General features: G+C 36.4%; 2 protein-coding genes across 5 annotated transcripts; one reads left to right on the forward strand and one right to left on the reverse strand.

Moving 5' to 3' along the window:
- Positions 1-3,623: 3,623 nt before the first annotated feature.
- On the forward strand, positions 3,624-10,911 carry LOC104883603 (uncharacterized). 4 transcript variants are annotated; one of them, XM_019247415.3, is made up of 3 exons: positions 3,624-4,840; positions 7,784-7,872; positions 10,397-10,538. In XM_019247415.3, exons 1-2 carry the CDS (start codon positions 3,854-3,856, stop codon positions 7,841-7,843), a joined length of 1,047 nt encoding a protein of 348 aa, XP_019102960.1. In that variant the 5' UTR covers positions 3,624-3,853; the 3' UTR covers positions 7,844-7,872; positions 10,397-10,538. The 4 variants fall into 4 exon arrangements, 3 of the variants coding, with proteins under 3 accessions (XP_019102960.1, XP_019102959.1, XP_010666448.1); XR_008967211.1 differs by lacking the exon at positions 7,784-7,872 and adding an exon at positions 5,262-5,457 and having other exon boundaries at positions 3,625-4,840; positions 10,397-10,536; XM_019247414.3 differs by having other exon boundaries at positions 3,625-4,840; positions 7,784-7,837; positions 10,397-10,911.
- Positions 10,912-11,951: 1,040 nt separating this feature from the next.
- LOC104883604 (nuclear transcription factor Y subunit A-7) lies at positions 11,952-20,938 on the reverse strand. Its single transcript, XM_010668149.3, has 6 exons — positions 20,550-20,938; positions 17,359-17,750; positions 16,286-16,395; positions 16,125-16,193; positions 15,467-15,634; positions 11,952-12,611 (listed from the first exon to the last, which is right to left on the reverse strand). The coding sequence occupies exons 2-6, from the start codon at positions 17,603-17,605 to the stop codon at positions 12,258-12,260; spliced, it is 948 nt and encodes a 315-aa protein (XP_010666451.1). The 5' UTR covers positions 17,606-17,750; positions 20,550-20,938; the 3' UTR covers positions 11,952-12,257.
- Between the last annotated feature and the right edge of the window lie 629 nt (positions 20,939-21,567).

The raw sequence follows: 21,567 nt of genomic DNA on the forward strand, positions 1-21,567 counted from the left end.
TGTGAAAAATATTTATTAAATTGAAGATGTTCATGTTAATGTTAATGTGATATTTGATGTGTCATAACTTTTACAATCTATTAATCATGTAAAGTGGAAACATTCTTGAGAGAATCATCCTGTGGACTTGGATCCTCCATAGGTGATGAACAGTACTTGATTTTATCCTGTTACACTCTTTATTGTCTTCCTCCTAATACTATTGGTGCGCATTGCGGATACCCATTAGATTAGTGAGGGGTGTGCACACTAGGGACGTTCTGCAAAACGATATTGGCCATTACTCTTAATTTATTGGGTGACACCATATTGAAGTAGGTGGTTACTGGGATTAGTCCCGGCCTACTGACGTTCAATTCCCTCTAATAATTAAATTTGTTGTTGTATGACTATATAAACTTGAAATAATTGAAATGGTTAAGTATGTTATATATTGTTGTATTATGTTATACTTGTCTGTACTACATTATATTGTATGTTGTATGTTATAAAAATTATTTTCAAAATATAATATTATTATTTTTACGGGATGGAGTTGTAATTACTTAGCTTTGCTAATTTTTTGTGTTTTTGTTTTCTTTGTTCTCTTCCTATTTATATTGTGCAGGTTGGTGAAAGGACTACGTTGCAGAGAATGAGTGAATTTATAGTTTTTAAGTTACCTAGTTTAATAAACATTAAATACTGTTATTTGGGATTGTTTAGTTCTAAATTGGTTTAAATTAAACAACTTAGTTTGATTATTTTGATACTTTGGTTTGTAAGTTGAATTTTTATTTTCAATAATTAGCCTTGCATTTATTTTTTAACAATAGATGCGGCGGTAACACCCTAAAGGTTTGATCAGATATTTTAATGAAAAGTGAATGTTTTATAGAGTTTTAAACCAAAGTTTTGGGGTGTTACACGTGACCCCCACCCCCTTCAATTTCCGCGAAAAAGCAGCTCGACCCCCTTCGATTGCAATCCATAGAAGCACGGATAGGAAGAGAAGCTCGGGTGAGGGGAGGGGGGTTGTTCCGTGCATAAACTCGTAGACTCGGACCACAAGAGGAGGGGTTGATTTGCTGCTTGACAGTAACCTGATTCAAAAAATGACAATAACTATTTGCAGGGCAGGGGTTACGGGTCTTTAGGGGGGTTGGGGTTGCGGGTTAAAAGGGAAGGGGGAGGGGGTTGCGGGTCTGAGGCGGAGGGGGGTTGCAGGCTGGTGGGGCAATGGGTGGCTGGGGTATGGGGTGGAGGAGGGGTGGTTAGGGTTTGGGTATTAGATTAAGGGTTAGGGTTAGGGTTTGGCTTAGATTTAGGTTAGTTAATTAGGGTTAGGAAGGGATTAGGGGTTAATGACTAGCGGACATTAACGCCGTTAGTCATTCAGCATTAATGGATGTATTTTTTGAAAAGTGGAGGGTATATGGTGAATTTGAAAACTTGCGAGGGTGATGCAAAAAAAATTGATCAGGGGTATATGGTGAAAAAACCGAAAAACCTTTTTTTGCACCATGGAAATCCTCTCCCACTACAAGCAATCATTATCCATTTGAATGGAGCTTGGAAGCCTAATATAAAAGAAAGGATCACGAATGGGCTGCAACCATAAGATGGAGGATCAACTCTTAGTCAAGATGTCTGCTGCACTCAACCGCACATCGCATCTTCACTTGCTCAACCTTACAAACTGAAGCTTATGCTCTTCTATATGCCATCCAAAATGCAGCTGAATTTTCAAGTTATATCCTTTTAAAAAAATGTTACCTCGTCACAATTCAATCATTCATCATTATCAAGATTTGAGATTCCAACATTACTTGAAGGATTTTAAGTTACTCCCCCCGTCTTTTTTTATTTGCTACAAGCACTTTTTCACAAAGACCAAAGAGGGAGTGGGGACCATTGACATAAATGGAATTAACAAAAAAGCAAATAGGTAAATTGTGGGACCTATGTATTATATATGGAAACTTTACAAAATCAAGAAGGAGTGATGACAAATTTGTAAATAAAGTGTGGGACCTATGTACTATATATGGAAATATTTGCAAATGTAGCAAATAAATTGAAATACCCCTAAATGGCAAAATGTAGCAAATAAAAAAAGACGGAGGGAGTATTTGTTTAGGCTCTAGACTATGTTAGTCGTATTACGGGTGTGTTCGACAATAGTTTTTGAAATAATTTTTAGTGTTTGAACTAAGTCAAAAGTAGTGTTTGGTGAAGTAATGTTTTTAAAAATTATAAATATTAGCATTCGGGATAACGATAACTTTAGATTATCTTTTAAATACTTACTATAGTTTGTTTATGTTATTTTTTAAAACTAACAACTAGAATAATCATACACTAATTATCACAAAAGCAATTTTCTAAGTTAAACGTTAAGTCGTTAACAATTAAAATGTAACATTCAAAAGCTAGTACAACAATCAATAGCTATTACAATAGTTAATAGCTACTGCAACATTTACTTTGTCGTTGTAGTCTTGTAGAGAATAAATTTAGGGCTTTGCTAAACACCGCCCTAGTATTTCCTAGTAACGCCCTAATACGGTATTTTTATATCGTATTTATATATTTGTATTTCTTTCTCTCTCTCCTCCCCTTACTCACCCTAATTTTTTCAGATTTTTTCTACCATGTTTATAAATCTGCCATGTTTATAAAACAATTAAAAAAGAAAGTTTTAAAAAACAAGTTGGTAAATCTGCCATGCATCCTAATTTCTTTCTCTCTCTCATCCCACTTTCTTCCCATCTTCTTCCCCTCACCAATTAATAAAACAATTAAAAAACTTACAAAACAATTAAAAAAAACAATTTGATAATGTAAGAGGTACAGTACACAAAGTGCCTCTCCAATTCCAACAGATTTTACGCACATGACACTATCACTTCCTACAAAAACTCACCACCACCACCGGCGGAAAACCACTGCACCACCCCCTCTCTGTTTTTTTTTTCAATTTACAGTGATTTTTTTTTAAAAAAAAATTAAAGGGGCGTCCACCATGGACGCCCCACCACCGGTGGAGGCGCCCATGGCAGGCGCTCCACCACATGGTGAGGCGCCTGCCATGGCGCCTCGCCGGTGGGGGGCGTCCATGGTGGACGCCCCCTTAATTTTTTTTAAAAAAAATTCAAAAAAAAGAGGCGTCCACCATGGACGCCCCACCATCGGTGGAGGCGCCCATGGCAGGCGCCTCACCATGTGGTGGAGCGCCTGCCATGGGCGCCTCCACCGGTGGTGGGGCGTCCATGTGGACGCCTCCTTAAAAAAAAATTCAAAAAAAATTTAGAGGTCTGCGCCGGGATGTTCACGAAGGTTTTGCCGGAGGCCGGAAATGCGCCGCCGCCACTCGCTGTGCCGTGTCCGGTCCGGAATTCTATCGCCGGAGAACTTGATTGATATTTTTTTGATGATGGAGATGGAGTAAAAGAGGAGAGAGAGTGATAAGTGAGGGAGGGTCAAGAGAGTGAAGGAGAGTGAAAGTATTAAAATACAACTCATGTATCTGTATTTTAATACAGGGCGTTAATAGGAAAATTCAGGGCGGTGTTTAGCAAATGAGTAAATTTATCAAGCACATCACGTTAAAGCTACTAGAGACCTGAAAAACTAGTCCAACACACAGTTGTTAAATTAATAAATTGTTATGCATTCATTTCTCCTTCCCATCCAATACAAAAACCTCGGGCAGTAAATTCCGATAACGCCAATAACAGTGAACTTTCTTCCCTTGATTTTGCAACTCAAATCTAGTTGAACATCAACCGTGCGCAACCCTTTTCCCCCATTTCCACTTCAATTTTGTGCTATCCTCACACAAATTACCAAATTTCAATCACTCGCAGTTTCCATGGATTCCTTATTCGCAACCTACGCTTCCTCAGACGACGAAGAAGACGAACAAAAACCCCAACTTCCTGCATCACATCCACCTTCAAAACCTTCTCTATCTCTTTTCTCTTCTCTCCCCAAACCCCAATCTTCTCCTTCATCTTCTCTATTCTCTTCTCTCTCTCCTCCCAAACCCTCATTTCAAACCCAAAAACAAGAATCTTCAACCCCAACTTCTTCAAATTCTTCCGCTTTATTCTCTTTCCTCCCTCCTCCTAAATCCCAAACAACCCTTGATCTCCCTCTTCCTAAAAGGGTTGTTCAATTTCGTCCTCCTGTTCCTCAATTTTCTTCTCGTTTCGACAACGACGACGACGATAACGATGATAATGAAGATAAAGAGGAAGAGGAGAGAGAGAGAAAGAAGAGAAGTCAATTGGGTCAAGATACTTCTGTTAAATCCTTTCTTTCAAGTATGCCTACCCCTAAAAATTCAGGCTCACTTGGTGGGTTGTCGGGTTCTTCGGGTTCAGGGCGTCGGTCGATTGTCGAAACCGAGGGGGCGACGTTAGCTCCCTTGAGTGGGGATGTTAATGGGGTGGATGATGAAGTGGGTTTTGTATCTAATGTTGAGAATAATCAGGAGAATTTGGTGGGTGGTTCTAATTTGGGTAGTTATGAAGTGGGTGTTGCAGGGGATCAAGGGTGTTATGGTAGTTATGGAGGTTATGATGCTAATGGGAGTTCAAGTGTAAGTGATTATGGTAGTAGTTATCAGGGTTATGGGAATTATGATAGTAGCAATTGGTACCATGCTTCAGCTGGGGAGATAGGTTCGGCGACGACGATGGGAGGGGTTGAGAGTATTGCTAGTTTGGGTGGGAAGAAGAGAAAGAATCAAGTGCCAACAGAAATTGTTGAGGTGAATCAGGATGAGTTGATGAAGAATCGCCCGAAAGAGGATAAATCTAAGCTAACTGGAATAGCATTTGGACCTTCTTATCAGGTTTGTTTATATTGTCCATACCCTTGTGAGTTTGAGATCTTTTGCAATTTGACTGTTGTATACTTTTGTGTTGTTTGTTGTTGGCTTATTGTTTATGATTGTGGTACATTGTGCTAGTTACTACTTCTGTGCTAGTAAGGTTGGAAGTTGATCACTTTTGAGAGCCCTTCTCTTTGTATATCTGCAGAGTATGAAGTCCTTTTGTGTGTTTGTTGTATTCATGCTTTTACCCAACTTGTCAACATATTGACCATGTGTACCTGTTCTCTAAGATGTACAAGGATCCCGCAGCTACAAACTTTGTATGCCCTTGTTTATGAGTTCTTAGGAGATGCCTTATTACCATTTCACATTTGTTGATCCAACTTTGTGCTTAGTGTATAGGAAGCTGCTTCACCTTTTAATGAAGTCCTTTATGCAGTATGATGCAGGTTGGGACTAATATTAGCAGTTTTGCAGAGTGTTTTTATGGTTGTTGGAGGGTTTCTGGTTCTCATCCATGATTGATACCTATATTGGTTTCATTTGATTGGTCTTGATTAAAGAGGTATTAGAGGATTGTAAAGGAGTTCATGTGCTGGTGGATGCGACCTTGGGATGTTAGCTTGATGTTAGAGGTACTTCCTATCTGTTATAAGGAATATAGTCAACTTGCATTTGGATGCAGGCTTCTACTAGAACCGGAATAATCTTCTTTTGGTTTGAGATCATGTTAGTGGCCAGAATTGGGAGTTAATCCTGTTAATCATGGAGAAGAATGTTTGTTTGTCAAATTGATGCATAGAGAAACAGGAAACTTGACTATGGATTTGGTTGAGCAAAGTGAATTTGAGCGTTTAATGATATCTAGCCGGATGCCTGTTGCATATTAGGTCATCAATAGAAGCGTCAGCATCTTTTTCACGATCAAGAACTAATAGCATTTTTTGAATCTGAGCAATCTGAACTGAAGAGTTAAGATGAAAAGGCTAACTCTGACATTTTTCTCATCCTTCCGGTGTTTACTCATTAATCATCAGTGTTTCTTCAAGACTTAAGTCACTGTGCGGTCTGCTGAAAGGCTATGCAAATAACTTATTAAGGAACTTACGCTGGGGACTTAAGGACATTATCTCATGAACAATCCTAGTCCATAACTGAATATGCATCTAAGGGTGGTTCAGCAATGATGGTTTCTTCTAATAGACAATTCATATTAATTCTGTCTGATATTTGTGAGCATCTGAGTTTCTCTCATATCCATTTCAAGTGGAGTAAAAGATTGTTTTTGTTGGAGTTTTGGATTATAACGGGTTAAAATATATTGGCTCATTGAGCTCTGTCCATCATATTTCATTTTCAAGTGAAAGATAGTTTCTTGTGTTGAGGTCAATTGCGAGCAAATAACTTGAAGATAATATTATGTATTTGAGGTCAACTGAGAGTACATAAATCTGTTGCCTGACCAAGAGCCCCTCATAGCAACCATATCTCCAAATTGTCCTTACTTCATGAAGTTGATTGTATTGGTCAAGAGTAAATTGTTTTCACTATTTATCCCTTTCATTTTGGGAGTCAAGAGTTGCGAATGTGTCCTTATAAATTACTACCTCTGTTTCTTAAAGGTTGCACATTTATTTTGCACATAAATCAATGAGGAGAGAGAGAGTGAAACATGGCCCATGTGCTTAAATAATAAAGTCTTTCTTTGGTCAAGGATTTACCAAAAACAAAGATGTTACAACGATAGTGAAATTACCCAAACTGTTGCAACCTATCAGGATTGAAGTCTTTTATGGTTGAAGTTTAGTACTGCTACTTGACCAAGTTATGGGATCAATCATTTACTGTGTAATTCGGCGGATTTATTTATATTCAAATTATTTTTGGTAGTCTAGATATGAATGTGACACCTGTAACCTAATAGGGATCATCCTCTCACTGCATTGTTACTGCAGCACTGCAATCTAGTGTCTTTTCTACCATTCCTTTCTCCCTTCTTTCTCTCCTCACTCATCCATTATCCTTAGTCACCATCACCATCATTCTCTTCTTCTTTTCAGTTGGAGGCTAACTATCAAATTTCACAGTTGGTGTCACCATCCTCCCTCAGTCCCTCTCCTCCGTCAACGCTGTAGTAGCCATAGTGGTTGAGGTTAATTGCGGTTTTTTGGAGGTCAAATTTGACCATGGCCCTAATGGTCAAATTCAAACAGCAAAAGCTCAGTATTCGAGATTATGGTGGTTTTTGGCTTGAGGGGGCTTGAGGTCATGGTAGTTTTCATGTGAGGGTTAAGACATCAACTCCAAGTTGGTGGAGGGACAGATTGTAGGTACTAGGTGTGGTGACTTTTCATTCAGGAGGAGTGTTTGTGGTGGTAGGGTGTTCATTCCGGTTACCTTTGGTGGTAGAGGATCGTCACTGGTGTAGTAGGGTGGAGTATGTGGTGCTGCCATTGGAGGGATGGGTGTGGTGAAGGACTGGTTGCCCTGGTGGGTGGTGTGAAGACTGTGATCAGGGGAGAATGGGGAGAGAGATGTGAAAGACCCCGAAGTGGGAAATTGGCCTAGGGGAGGGTAGGGGATGGTGAAGACTGAAGAGGGACGAATGACGATATATGGAGAACCTATCATTCAGAAGGGGATATAAGAGTTTTTATATCGTTTCTTATTACCTCAGAATTCAGAAACCAAGCTGCCTTTCAGTGTATAGGTGCCAACCATGTGAATGGATACAATAGTGAAGAAAGTGGGGGAAGAGGTGGGAGGGGGAGCCTTACTCCGAAGCGGCCTATGTTTGTTTATGATTGCATTTCATTTTTCTTATTTGTTCTTGAAATCCATGTGGATCCATGCACATGGTTTGCAGTATGCATGTTTACTATTAGTAATATGACTTTGAGGGAGGAGGCCTTAAGGATCCTGGTAATTACATGCACTGATGCATCCCCATGATTGCTGCAGTATGTGTGGACTTCCCTTCCACTAGTTAGAGGATTGTCGCAGAAGATTCTCATGGTATGAGATCCCAATTTGCTGCCTTTAGTGAGACGGTACCTTCTTGATTTTTCAATTGTCACAACCTCACTAATTTTTTCTTGTACACAATGGCATCCAGAAATTTTTTTATGGGTATAACATTAGCTAGAGCCTATCCAATTTAACATCAAAATTACCTATAAATTCGTTACTATTACCATTACTTATTACTGCCAATCAAATTAGGCAGTGAAAGTTAATGGACTGTTTTCAGTAGAACTATAAAGTATCGTGTATTTTGTTGAAAGGTACATAGTAGTGTCCACTTTGCTGGTATAGCTTGCAGGTGGTGATTCTTCCATCCATACCATATGTTTACACCTTAACTGAGAGACATTGTACGAAAAGCATTTGGCTAAGGAATATTCTAAATGAGTTTGGTAAACATGGAATAAGAAAGAAGCAAAGTGATGTTTCGATATTGGTATGAGGAAAGTTTTTTTTTTGCCGAAGTTGTAATATATTTTAAAAGGCAAAATTGCGCTCAACACCTTGAATTATAGCTTGAGTGCACCCAACACCACCAACTATGATTAGTAGCCTAAACACCACCGACTATGACTAGTAGCCTAAACACCACCAACTACGGGATGGGTGCAATCTGTAGTCGGTACCACCAACTATGGGATGGGGTGCAGTCTGTACCATAAAAACCCATCGTCTTCGACAACATATTAGGCTTCCGGCCTCATTTACGGTACGGAATGCACCTCACCCCATAGTTGGTGGTGTTTAGGCTACTAGTCGTAGTTGGTAGTGTTGGGTGCACCCCAACTATAGTTCAGGGTGTCGAGGCCAATTTTGCCTATTTTAAATGCTTCTTGTGCACCATGTTATAATCTTAATTTCTAAAGAAGTTGCCAAATAAGTTGTAAAAACTGCAGAGTAAAGCGTAAAACTTTGCCTCTTATTGCTATTTACATCTAGACAATTTGTAGCACTAAATCAACATTGTAATTAGAAATTCATCTACTGTGCACATAAAGCAAACATAATATTAACACATGCTTAACTCTATTGTATCAGTGCTGTACATGCTAGATTTTTATCAATATCAGCACAATTCAATGTGTTAACTTCTTAAACCGATGACGTTTTTACTAAGAGAAACATTAGTGCCTACACAGTTACCTTGGTGTACATAGCCCTACGTACACCCAAGACTAAATGAAGTACTACGTACACCCAAAGCTAAAATGAGTGTGTATCTTTTCAAATGAGTATGTGTACAATTTTGCAAATGAGTATTTCAAATGAGCATGATAATTTTTTGCAGATTATTATTTTTATTTGCATGTGTATATGTGACGGAAATGGGAATATGTATTGTTGACATGTCCGTATAAGTGATTCTTCTTGTTACAGAAATGTGTATGATTTATGAATGTGTACAATCTCTTGGAATTAATCTCTTTTGTATGCTTTCATAATGAGGATTAGATATGGCTATGTCTATCTTATCGGTTGAGTCGAGCCCGAACTCTGGTATGCTCAGCTTGTGTTGGTTTAAGTTTATTCGAGCTCGAGCCGAGCTTGAAGCTTAACGAGCCGAACTTTGACCAAATTTAAACGAGGCGAGCTCGAACTATTCACGAACAGGCTTGACTCTTTATCACCCCTAGTTTTTACATGTTTTCTTTGTTTTTCCTTTTTTACTATTTGAGATTTATAGGTTTTCTTTTAGACAATGAAACTATTAACTTATAATAATTTTGTATATATATAAATATATTATTTTTCTAGATAAAAGTATAATTGAGACTGTTCACGAGCTTTCGGGCCGAGCTTTCAGCTCAGCCCGTTAAAAACTCGAGGTGAGTCCGAATCTGAATCGAGACACCACGAATCGAGCTTTGACCAAGCCAATCCCGAACTGTTCGTGAACAGCCAGACTCATTAACACCTCTAGTTATGTCAACTAAGCTGAGTAGACAATGGTGAAGTTATAGGGAAAGAATATTCTATACTCATTTTCCTAATTTTGTGGTCACTTGATAATTTCCATTCACCTTTGAACAATGCATCCACATTTCACTTGAGAATTTGCATACTCAATTGAATATTTGGCTATTCATTTGTCAAATTAACTTAAAAATTCATTTAAAAAGATGCATATTCATTTAAATAGATACATACTCATTTGATGGATGTATACTCATTTGATGGATGTATACTCATTTGACCATTTGGCTTTGAGTGTACATAGCTCTTGTACATCTGGGGGTGTTGGATAATTGGTGGAGGAATATATCTAATCTTCATATCGTGACAATATTCGGATATGGGTCGAAGCAGTTTGTGGAAGGGGTTAATGTGGTGGGAATTTCCCTGAGATAGGTGGCCTGGCCTATGCCCCACATGTACAATCTCAAAAAAACATCATAACTCCGTTCTGCTAGGTCCTTCCCAATTTGAGGTTTTCTGTGGTGGTTTTTCTTTAGTATTATCAATAATACTTTGGCTGATATACTTTCGTTAAGGTGTGGTTGATTACATGATCTGCTGTTGACAGCCTTTTTTCTCCCTTGATTTTTGTAGCCGGCTTCAACAAAGGGGAAACCTTCTAAGCTGCACAAACGAAAGCATCAAATTGGTTCTTTGTACTTCGATATGAGGCAGAAGGAAATGGAGTTTGCAGAAAGGCGTGCTAAAGGATTTCTTACTAAAGCCGAAACACAAGCAAAATATGGATGGTGAATTTATGGTCTTCTAGCAAGTTTATAAACATCCTTCTTAAACACGTTTGTTTACTTTGGAGACAGTTCTACTGCTCTTGTGTAATTGCAAATTGCAATTGTGTATACTGAACATGGAAATCTCTAAGTAAATTTTCGAGCTTTCTGGTGACCTGAGTTCTTTCCAAATATTTGGGAATGTCTTATTCTAGTTCTCATACTGTAAAATTCTTGCATTTACGTGTTTTCTCAGATATAGGTATGGAGTTGCATACCGTGTTTGTAAAGTCTTAATTGGTTGACGATAGTTGTTTTTTCCCACCTGTAGTTGTATGTCAATAACGATAATTCAATTAAGCCAAAGTATTTTTTTTTTTATTTTTATTGTGCATCTATAATGGATATTATCCATAAATGGATCATTCTTCTCAACAATGACAACTTGGACAGCAAGATTGGCATCTTTTTTAGGTCAAAATCAGCATTGTAAAGTTAACTTTACATTCTTTTGGAACTAATGACATTCCTTCTGCAATCTAGGAGGTTTGAGTAAGAATATTCTCAATGTGAAGCTGTCAATGGTGGTAGGAGATTTAACCACTTTATTACCTTATTTCATATTTTATCGTCCTAACTAGTGGGCGTCCAAAAATGTTTGTGACAATAAGTATCAAAAACTAGGAGTAGCCTGGGTTGCTCATCAGGTCTTGCATCACCAAACCGTGCAAGCACAATGTCAACATGTCATCAGCGTTCATGACAGAATCAAACGCCTGCCTGTAGGCCATCCGCTGGGCCCAACAGTAAGGCTATACATGCATTAGTATACAGTCGGATTCTGAACTGCTTATGAGGTACTTAAACTCCTCCGGAACACAATGGACGATTCAGACAATCCAACATATTGGGTCTACACTACACTGGTGTCGGGTAACTAAAGTCTTACAGGACCTGGTGAAGCAGGCACACGATTTGGCTACTTCATGCCAACCGGATTCCTCTCTAAGCTTTCTAAGTTTGTTCGTTTTGCTGATGTAAAAAAAAAAGTAGTAACTAATAAGTTCGATACACATTTGGTAGCCTAAACTTGCTAAACCTATTAGTAAGGGTATTTATGTTTTGGACCGTGAAGGATGGGTAAGGTCTCAATCCACTATATTTTTTTTGGAGTCTAGGTCCAGATATTAGTGAATCCGATCCATGATCCTTACTTCATAATACTAATACAACAAAAATTTCAACTTACGTCCTTTTTGTTGAGATAACTCGTTTTTCATCCTCCGTATTGCACAAGACATAATTTGATTATCTCATTTTCCACCTAAAATCTTCTTGACACATGATATAGAACTTGCTAGAATAACATTAGCAAAAACAAAAACTCTATTTTGGATGAAAAGAACTTTGCTAGAACGATATTTATTTTTAAATGGGAGGGAACTCTTAAATAGTATTTAGTGTACTTAAAAATTACACACAATCATCCACATATGCATGAAGTTTACCAGTTCAACACTACTGTGTGATTCAAAGATCATCATCACGAAACATAACTGTCAAAGATCTTGAATAAAGAAACATATGGAAACACTAAACGACTGAATCACTCGATTTTCATTTACTAGCATATTTAAACAGCCATGAGGCTGATACAAGCGCAAGAATATTTAAAAAGCCAAGGATGAGTTGCCTGGTCAGCGATGCGTTGGTTTCTTCTCCCAACTTCACCGGACCACTGAAGCCTGATGCTGGTTCGAATTGTGTATAAACGCTCCACTGCGTTGCACGCCTCCACCTGTATGTGAAGAAGAGATCCCCAAGAATCCACCCTCTTGCTGCTGAAAGAAGGCATTACCATTGGAGACATCAGAGGTGCCAGTAGCCATGCGTTGTGCTTGATGCGGTTCAAATACCATGTTATTGCCAATACAGCCTAATGCATTAGAGCCATGGATTGAACGATTTCTGATTGCAGAGGTTGGGTCAGATTTTTGCTGCTTCTTTGTGCTAAGGAAACGGCCACCTGATCCTCTAACCCTGTTCAGTGCATGAAGATGCCTCGACTCATGAAGATAAGGCTGCCACAGAAAGAAAACTCCAATGAAGGGCAATTATATGTTAAGTATCAAAATTTTTACACCAATCATTAATTCTTGAGCAAAGATATCCATTAGATTGGATCATGGTGTCTCACCTGATTTTCCAACTAGTTATCATCTTACCACCTCACCTATGTTTATTACTCCATTTATATATGATTGTAAATTTAGATTGATGAGGTATCAAAATCAAAAGACAGTGGGACGTAAGGTAAACACATTAGATGAGATCACAACTCACAAGGCATGTGGTCTCAATCCATAAAAGCCTACGTACTCGTACTAGGTCACATATATTGGACATGAGTGTTTCCAAAAGTTTGATTCAATTTTTTTTTACTGACGTGTAATTGTAGAAGACTTTTAATATCTTTAATTATGTAACTATAAAAGACCTTTCATGTCTTTGATTGTGTAATTGTAATTTGTAAAACATCTTTATTATCTTTCATTCTATAATTGTAAAAATTAGAAACTATTAGAAAATTTAAATCAAGACAAATCTCACGAGATCCAACTTAACTATGTTTTCATTATGTATAATTAGCACACGATGGTCAACATAAAGTGGATGAATAGTGTTGAAAGTCAAAATGGACAACTAAATGAATGTAGGAATTAATATTTTAGCCCAAATCGGTCTATCAATGATACAACATTAGAACTTCGGGCAAAAATGACTCGTGTGTACAAATGAAGTATATAATAAGAAAATTTGTCAGAAACCACCTTTTATCACCATTTTTATGCGAGAAGCCACCTTTTATAAATTTTTGGGCACAAGACCACCTTTCCTTAATTTTTTTTATTCAAGGAGCCACCTGTTGCTAGATTCTAGGCTTTGACTAATATTTTCCAGTATTGACCATCATGAAACCTATTTTTGCCCCCTATTTTCCTCCCTTTTCTCCCAAACATGTCCTTCGACACCAGTTTCAACCCCACTACCACCACCGTCCCCACACTCTTCCATCCCCACTCTTGAAATGATGATCTCGAATTTACAACGAGTATTGAGGAGAGATCAATAGGGTTTTTGAGAGAAGGAGATGGAGGAAAAAAAAATGGGGCAAATGGAGCAATTTGTCGGCGACTGAGGAGGAGGAAGGGTTGGAGGAGAAGGGGGCAAAAAGGGGGATGAAAAGGGTTATAGCTCGGACGAAGAAGAAAATAAGTTGGAGAGAGAGACAATGCGGTTGCGTTCATTGCATAAGTAGAATTGTGGCGGATGAGAGAGAGAGCGAGGCCGGTGGCGGTGGAGGGGCCGAAAATGCTGTTAGAGGACGGATGGAAAGGAGTTCCGGTGAGGGGGAAGCAATGCGGAAGAAAAGGGAGACAATGGAGGAAAAAAGGGGGCAAAACAAGTCTAATGAAGGTGAACATCTGAATAACAGATAGCTTCTCGAAAAAAAAGTTAAGAAAAGGTGGTTTCTTAAAAAAAAATTGGTTATAAATTGTGGTTTTTGATATATTTTTCTATATAATATTATTTCATTAACATAACTACGACATAAATGTGCAGTTTTTTTTTATCACTAATACAAGCAACAAAAAGAGTGGATGCTCTTTCATTGGGTCAGATGCAAGCCTACTAATTTTTTTTGAAGATGTCACACACACATAACAAAATAATTTTCGTTGGTGGTTGATCTACAACCTAGATGAAATCCTTTCCTGTAGTCACTCATTTTTTAAAATCTATAAATATTTATTCTATTGCATAAACATTGGAAACTTAACAATAGCAATATTAAACTTTATTCTTTTCAAGATGCATATCAAAGTTTTATTGACTTACTTTTTAATTAGTAAATTGGTTTTACAGAAAACATAATTTGTTAAATTGTTATATACTTCCATCATCCCTAATTGTTTGTATAGTTAAATAAGTCATTGTATCCAAAATACACATCTGACCTATGTTTCTCGAACTCGGGTACCCATGTCTACGTGTTCCTCGGCTATTTTGTGGAACTTTTTTCCAATTTTTTGGCCCAAAATGAAGTGTCCACCCATGTCTAAGTGTCGAGGATTGAACACGGGTACTTGAGGTGAAATGATGAGTTCGAGTAACATAACGTCTGGCACTTAAAATGTTTAAAATACATATTTGTACAAAAATTATCAAAACAACCTATATACATTTTCCAATGACTAACTAGACCTCACGTAATAATGTTGTTTCCTATGATTTATTAGGGGTATATATGGTAAAAGCCGCGAACTTTAACTTTTAAAAATGTATATTACATAAACAACCGTAAATGAAAGGTGCACGTATCCATGAGTCCCACATTACTCTTTACACGTTGAACTCTCATCTATCCCACATCACTCTTTACCCTTTGAACAATGCCCATAGTTATTTTCATCTATCGACTTCTCAAACATGGCTCATTACTCAATTTCCTCCAAATAAAGTTATACATCACTAAGTCCTATCACATCTACATTTTCAATAAAATAACAATAAGTTACCAAACAACTTATCATCTAAAAGTACATGCGTGATAATGAGAGAAATGTGGTACAAAGAGAGTATTATGTTAATCTTCCTTTTCCTTTTTGTAAACATGTAGGTTTAAAGATTGGAAAAATGGTTTTTTATACCTAGAAATCATGAGGTTTTTCAAATATTAGAGGACATGGATAACCACTTGTAATAAAAACTGAAATTAGATATTTGAGATCTTGACACTTGTTTGTTTACAATTTAAATTCTCATTTATATAATCTTTCAAATATTATTCTATTGTGATATTTAATCTAGCATATTCCAAATTATAAACTAGTAAAAAAAATGTCGCGCCGAAGACAATACATGATGGTAATACCTTGCGAATTTTGACGAGCTTGTTCTGAGCCTCCATCTTCGCTCTTGATTGTCGCCTTCTAAGAATCCCGTGGTATTGTTTGGCATTGACATAAATGGGCTCATCTTCAGATATATCGAGAGGTAACGGGACTCTTGCAGTTGTAATACCCATCATATGGGGCTGAATCTGATTGATTACGAGTAAGAGAGAAGAGATAATCATAAAGTGAAGATAAATCTTGTTTCTGTTGTCGAAAAAACACAGAAATATAATCTCATTTTTAGAGAGGATGTGCAATATCAACATTGAGAAAGCAAAAAATCTAAATAAAGTTTCTAAATTGCTCTTCGATTTATTATCACATTAATTTATTTTTGCTTACTATTCATTCTATCTCCTTTAGTACCATTGAGAAAACTTGAAAAATTAAAGATTATGTACGTGTATTTCATAAAATACAATATATTAATTGCAAAATTTGGTTGGTTTGTTTTGTCCTTTCTCGTGGGAGAATACTTTGACCGACAATCCATATTCCATAGAGAAAAATACTCTTGACTATTCGACAAGGAGAGATACTGTGACCATAGTCCATATTCAATCAAGAAAGATACTCGACTAAAAATCCATATCCCATAAGAGACTATGAAACTTAATGAGATTTAAGGAGACTTACATGTGTTGTTCCGTATGCTGTTAATAACCCATTATAGTAGGGATCGCCACAAGGATATGGCATGCATGTCTACAAAAAAGAGGTAAGTGTTACTGGCCTATTCTAATAAGCCAAAATAGCGTAAAACGAACACGAAAAGGGATATATCAAATAATACTTACCATTGCACGACCATAATCAATTTGACCTCCACTATAGGCCATATCGAGATGATCCATCATATAAATTGGCTTCACTTGATCCATGTTTTTGCCACAATTGACCTCTTGACCTATTAGCATGTAATGAATTTACAAAAGCGTTCAACAAAAGTGTTTAACAAAGATAGTGTGTGAGGAGTTAGAAAGCGTTTAAGAGAAATAAAATATATGTACATATCTCAAGAACGAAAGATAATAGAAAATGATGATAAATGCATTTGAGTGTTGAAGATCTCCTCGTGAACTAATAGAAAGAAACCAATAACATTATCACCCATCAATTAACGAAGATTAATGACCACTTACACGCCTCATGAACTAACATCTCTTCTCAAAAAATTCTGATTCGGAAACTTAAAGTATTTACAATATCTCCCCGAGTTTGTGTACCGATGTTTGTTTTGAAAACTTCACACCAAGATCTCCATATAAAGTATAAGAATCCTAGCCCCTCTTTGAGGAACAAAGATACGAATGTACAAAGATAAGATGGTAGGAAACTAGATTATTTATCTTCTTAATACACTTATATCCTGATTTGAAAATAAATTATCTCTAATAATCATGACTAAATTGCAGAAAAAAATTTGTAACAAAAGAACCAGCAAATAGAACTGTATTTTATGCTTTTCCTACGAGCTTCACCATTACCTGACCCCAACAAAAGGAAGGAACATACGTTCACTCCGCAAATAATATAGCTTTAGACAAACGTCATTAAGGCTTTGTTTTGTTGAACGAAAAACACAATTGTTTATTTCGTAAGTTATTGTCCATCCTTGGGGATCTATCTTCCATCCTTAAAGATGATTAGTTTCCATCTTTCACAAAGGAAAATGGGTACATTTTCCAAGATACTGATTTCCTCCTAAGTCCCAACCCAACTCTCTCCAAATGAGATGCTAAGGTCACAAAATAGCAATCCATCCTCTACTAATTACTATATATGCAACCAACAAAAGTCACCAATCACCATCAATTTACCACCATGCAATAAAACAAGAAGCGAAAGGAAAGGATTAAAACAAGGATACCAGACTCTGATGATATGCATTGATCCTGAGAATTGGTCCCGACATTACCAGTCACATCATGGTTAGACCGAGTTGACTGGCTTGAAGAAGAGTCTTGGTCTTGCAAATGGAAACCCAAAGATCTTGCATTAAGATGAAGTTGTGGTGGAGAATCCACTTTCAAGCTCAAGCTCTTTGTAAAAGATTCAAAAATGCGCTGGTCATTTGAATTCCAATGTGGAGGACAATTGGTATATATGTGGGCCATTTAGATAAACTGACTCGCCAAAACGAAAACTAAGTGAGTATAGACTTTTGTACAGTTCCGCAGCTGGTATGTTATCCCCGTAAAAATGCAAGCTCTTTTAAATCCTTTAATGCAAAAGTCCAAAACCAGCTATCTACCACATTATCTGCACATTATATTAGAATCATAAATCCAGTTTGTAGCATAAGATTTTGTGTTTAAGAATCCAAATCAAAGGGGAGGTAGATGTATCGGCTAATGACAAGAAATCCCCAATTCTGAATTATACATGCATTCTGGTGAGTGGTGACATGCAAAATGAAGGCCAAAGTAGAACTCATAGCATGTTCACAAAATCAAGATGCAACAATCTTCTAGAAATTGTACAAGCAACAATGTACAAAATATCACCCACTAACCCATATAGATTGCATAAAGAACGAGCGCATTTGACAACTACTACGGACAACGGTCCTTTATTAAAAAAACATGAAAAAATTTGTTGTGAAAGAATGTGAAAACCAACGCCAAAAGATGAATACATAATATCAAAGATGTTAATGCGACAATGAATATAGTACTGGAAAAGCAAGGACTATGTGATCCACATGCAGCATTTCATACGCCAAGCAAAGATGATGTAATTTTTGGGTGAGCAATTGAGCATCTTGTGAATATCTTAAGGTCAGAATCTAAAAGTAGAAATAGTAGCACAAATAGTCCCGGAAGGAATAAAACTAACTACAATATGTTAAAAGAAGAAAAAAACTAACACTAACATTAGCAAAGAAACCTGTAATAGCCATAATATATAGTAGTAGTAGACAAGAAGTAATACTAACACATAATAGCTTAACAATCATACAAAATCTTCACACAACTTTTAGATATCTTCTTTATTTGTAATCAAGTATGCTCGCAATCATCATTATCATATACTAAGCACCATGACTAACTTAGATATCACACCATAACTAAGTTTGTAGTTAACTCAAACAGCACACAAATTGGAATTATTTTCAGCCTTTCAGGGAAATGCACAGGAAATTAACTGCTGCAATGAGGTTCTTCACTCAGATTGGATCAAAACCATTAAAAGAAGTTACATCACGTTCCTCTCAGAATTTGACATGCTAAACCAAAAAACTTTAAAACATTCAACACCCAAAATTTGTTTGTCCAAAGGAAACTGCATAAAACACATGATCATAATATTATAAACATTACATATGTCAATGAAGCAGAAATTTGAACTTATGGCTCATTTAGTATAAAGCCATAAAATGAGGTACTCCATATAGTACTGTTGCACTAACTTTATGTAAATTTTAAGAAAAAAACTATATTTGGCAAAAACCTAGCTAAACATAAGAAAGGAAAGGTGTGAGTCCTATAGGCATACAAAAATGCTCCCACTAGACTCCTGAGACAAAAATCTAACAAGTCAAAATTTAGCCAAATAGCCATACTCATAATTTAACATGTAATGTGTTGTAACAAACGCAATAAATCAAAAAAGAATTAAATAACAATCTACCCAATACAAGAATTAATGTGGTTCACTAACAATGTGTTAGCTATGTCCACGAGAATTGTTTTTATTAGGTTCAGGAGAATTAAATAACAATCTACCCAATACAAGAATTGTTTTTATTAGGTTCAGAAGAGAGTACAAATTTCAGAATAGAAAAGCGAAAGTTATTATAGAGTTTATATAGTATCCTACTAATTAACCTAAACAGATGGACCTAAACCCGAAACAAAACTCAATATACTAAACAACATATACCTTGGTTAATCTTGCACCACATAATTAATTCAAGGCATAGCTCTACATAATGTTTAGTCACAATTCAATACTCATGGTCATCCGCATCTAAGCAAATGTTTTCTTTCTTAAACTTCCATTACCACTCCAAGATAATGAATGTGAAAGTCACATATAAAAAAAGTGCACATAGGAAATTCACAATGGACAATCCAAGCTAAATCACACAAAAATACATTACCATAACTTCAAACGAACAGCTTCATACGAAATGAACCATTAAGCATAAAATTCAAAACATTCATCAGTTTTACCTCACATACAAAGAAATCAGCAGAGAAGGCAAGCCATTTTCGACCGAACGCCGAACAGTAAGATGCAAGTTCAGATTAGCAAGCAAAGTAATGAGAGAATGCTAGAAATTATATGAATGTGAAATTTACATGCAACAAGCACACAATATATATACAACCCAAAAAACATGATATAGCTCAAGATATGGAATTCTTCCCTACCTAAATTAGTAAATTGGTAAGAAGATACTACTTCATATAGCAAAAAGAAAGTGCAGCTTAAAAAACAGTACAAACATAAGCCCAATCACAATAGACCATAAAAAGACTTGAAAAAGAAGCACAATTGACAAGTACCATCACTTAACTTTTCTCTCAACCAACCCCTGGAAATAAAGTATAAACTCAACTCCCCATGACTTTGGAAGAATATTGTCATCAAACTAAAAAATAATTTACCAAAAATAGGAAGAACAATAATAATAAAGAATAACAATTAGAATAAAAGAGGAAAAAACATATTGGATGCATCACAAAAAAATCAACAAAAACCAACCCACAAAAAGAAATCACACCTAATGTAGAAATTTCTAGGAAAAGAAAACCCACCAATAACAGAGCAACACATAGAAGCAGAAAAAAACAAGACTTTTTTTTACCAATATAGAAAACTTTCCTTTTCTTCTTCAATAATAACATTAACATCATCATATGATCCCAAAAAACTCCACATGCAGTAAAAACTCACCAAAATCAAAAAAGAAAAAAAACCCACAACAGAAAAAATTAAACCAATAGAAGTAAAAAAAGAAAAAAAGCAAAAGCACTTCATCCAATTATAGAAAAAGAAGAAAAAGAAAGTAGTAAAAATAAAATGAAGAGAGAGAAAAAAAAAATAGAAAACCTTTGGGATCTGATGAGGAGAGAAGGAAGCAAAGAATAGAGGTGCTGGGTTGAAGTTGGACATGTTTCCCTTCTTGAAACCCCCAATCCCATCTCTCACTTTCTCTCTCTTACTGCAAAAATTTAATTTCTTTTTTTGGGGGTAATGATTTTTTTATATTTCTCTCTCTTTTTTTTTTTTGAGGGGATTATATTTCTCTCTCTTTATTCTATTGGATTTTGCTTAGGGAAAGAGGGAAGAGTCATAAATGGTACTTCCCCAATTACCAACTGATCAAAGTACTACTTTAAAATACCAAAAAAGACACAGGAAGAGAGAGAAAGAGAGAAAAAGAGGGGGTTTTCATCTTCATCACGGTTTATAGTATATAAGTAAAAGAGAGAGTGTGCATTTGTTTTGGTTGGTTTTTAGTATTTTAGTAGTAGTACAGTATCGTCATCTTGCACCTTTGGTGTTTGTCGTTTTCCAATGTCTTTAACGTCTTTTCTTTTTCCGTATGAAAGTTGGAAGGAAGGTCCCGCTATGAGTTACTGTTGAGTGTTGAGGGTAGGGTTCTCATTCTTATCCTTAATAGCGACTTTCGAACCTATTTTTAAATTTTGGTGGCTATATTACTCTAGAAGGTACCTAAGTACCTACCTTATTTAGGGGTGCGCAAACATCTGAAGTTTGAATTGATCAGACTAAAAGTTCAGGCCCCGTCATCGATTTATCAAAAAAAATTCTCGATTTCGGATTTTCGATCCGGTCCAAATTAGAAACCTTGAATTTTGTTAGTTTGTTTTAAAAAAAATCTATTTTTGTTAGTCATTACCTCTTTTCCAAATTTCAAATGCAATGTCAAGTCATTTTTTTTAAATTCTCTACCTTCTCCTTCCTTTAGAGGTCCAAACAAATTTAAGAAGATTAAAATTGAAAAACAAGTGTGCAAATGATTTTTATATGACTAAATTTTATTTATTTCACAAAAAAGGTCCAAACCTGGATCGAACTTGATTTTCCGGTCCAGACTTGGACT

The sequence above is a fragment of the Beta vulgaris genome, chromosome 8 (assembly GCF_026745355.1).
Source record: "Beta vulgaris subsp. vulgaris cultivar EL10 chromosome 8, EL10.2, whole genome shotgun sequence".
Classification (NCBI taxonomy): Eukaryota; Viridiplantae; Streptophyta; class Magnoliopsida; order Caryophyllales; family Amaranthaceae; genus Beta; species Beta vulgaris.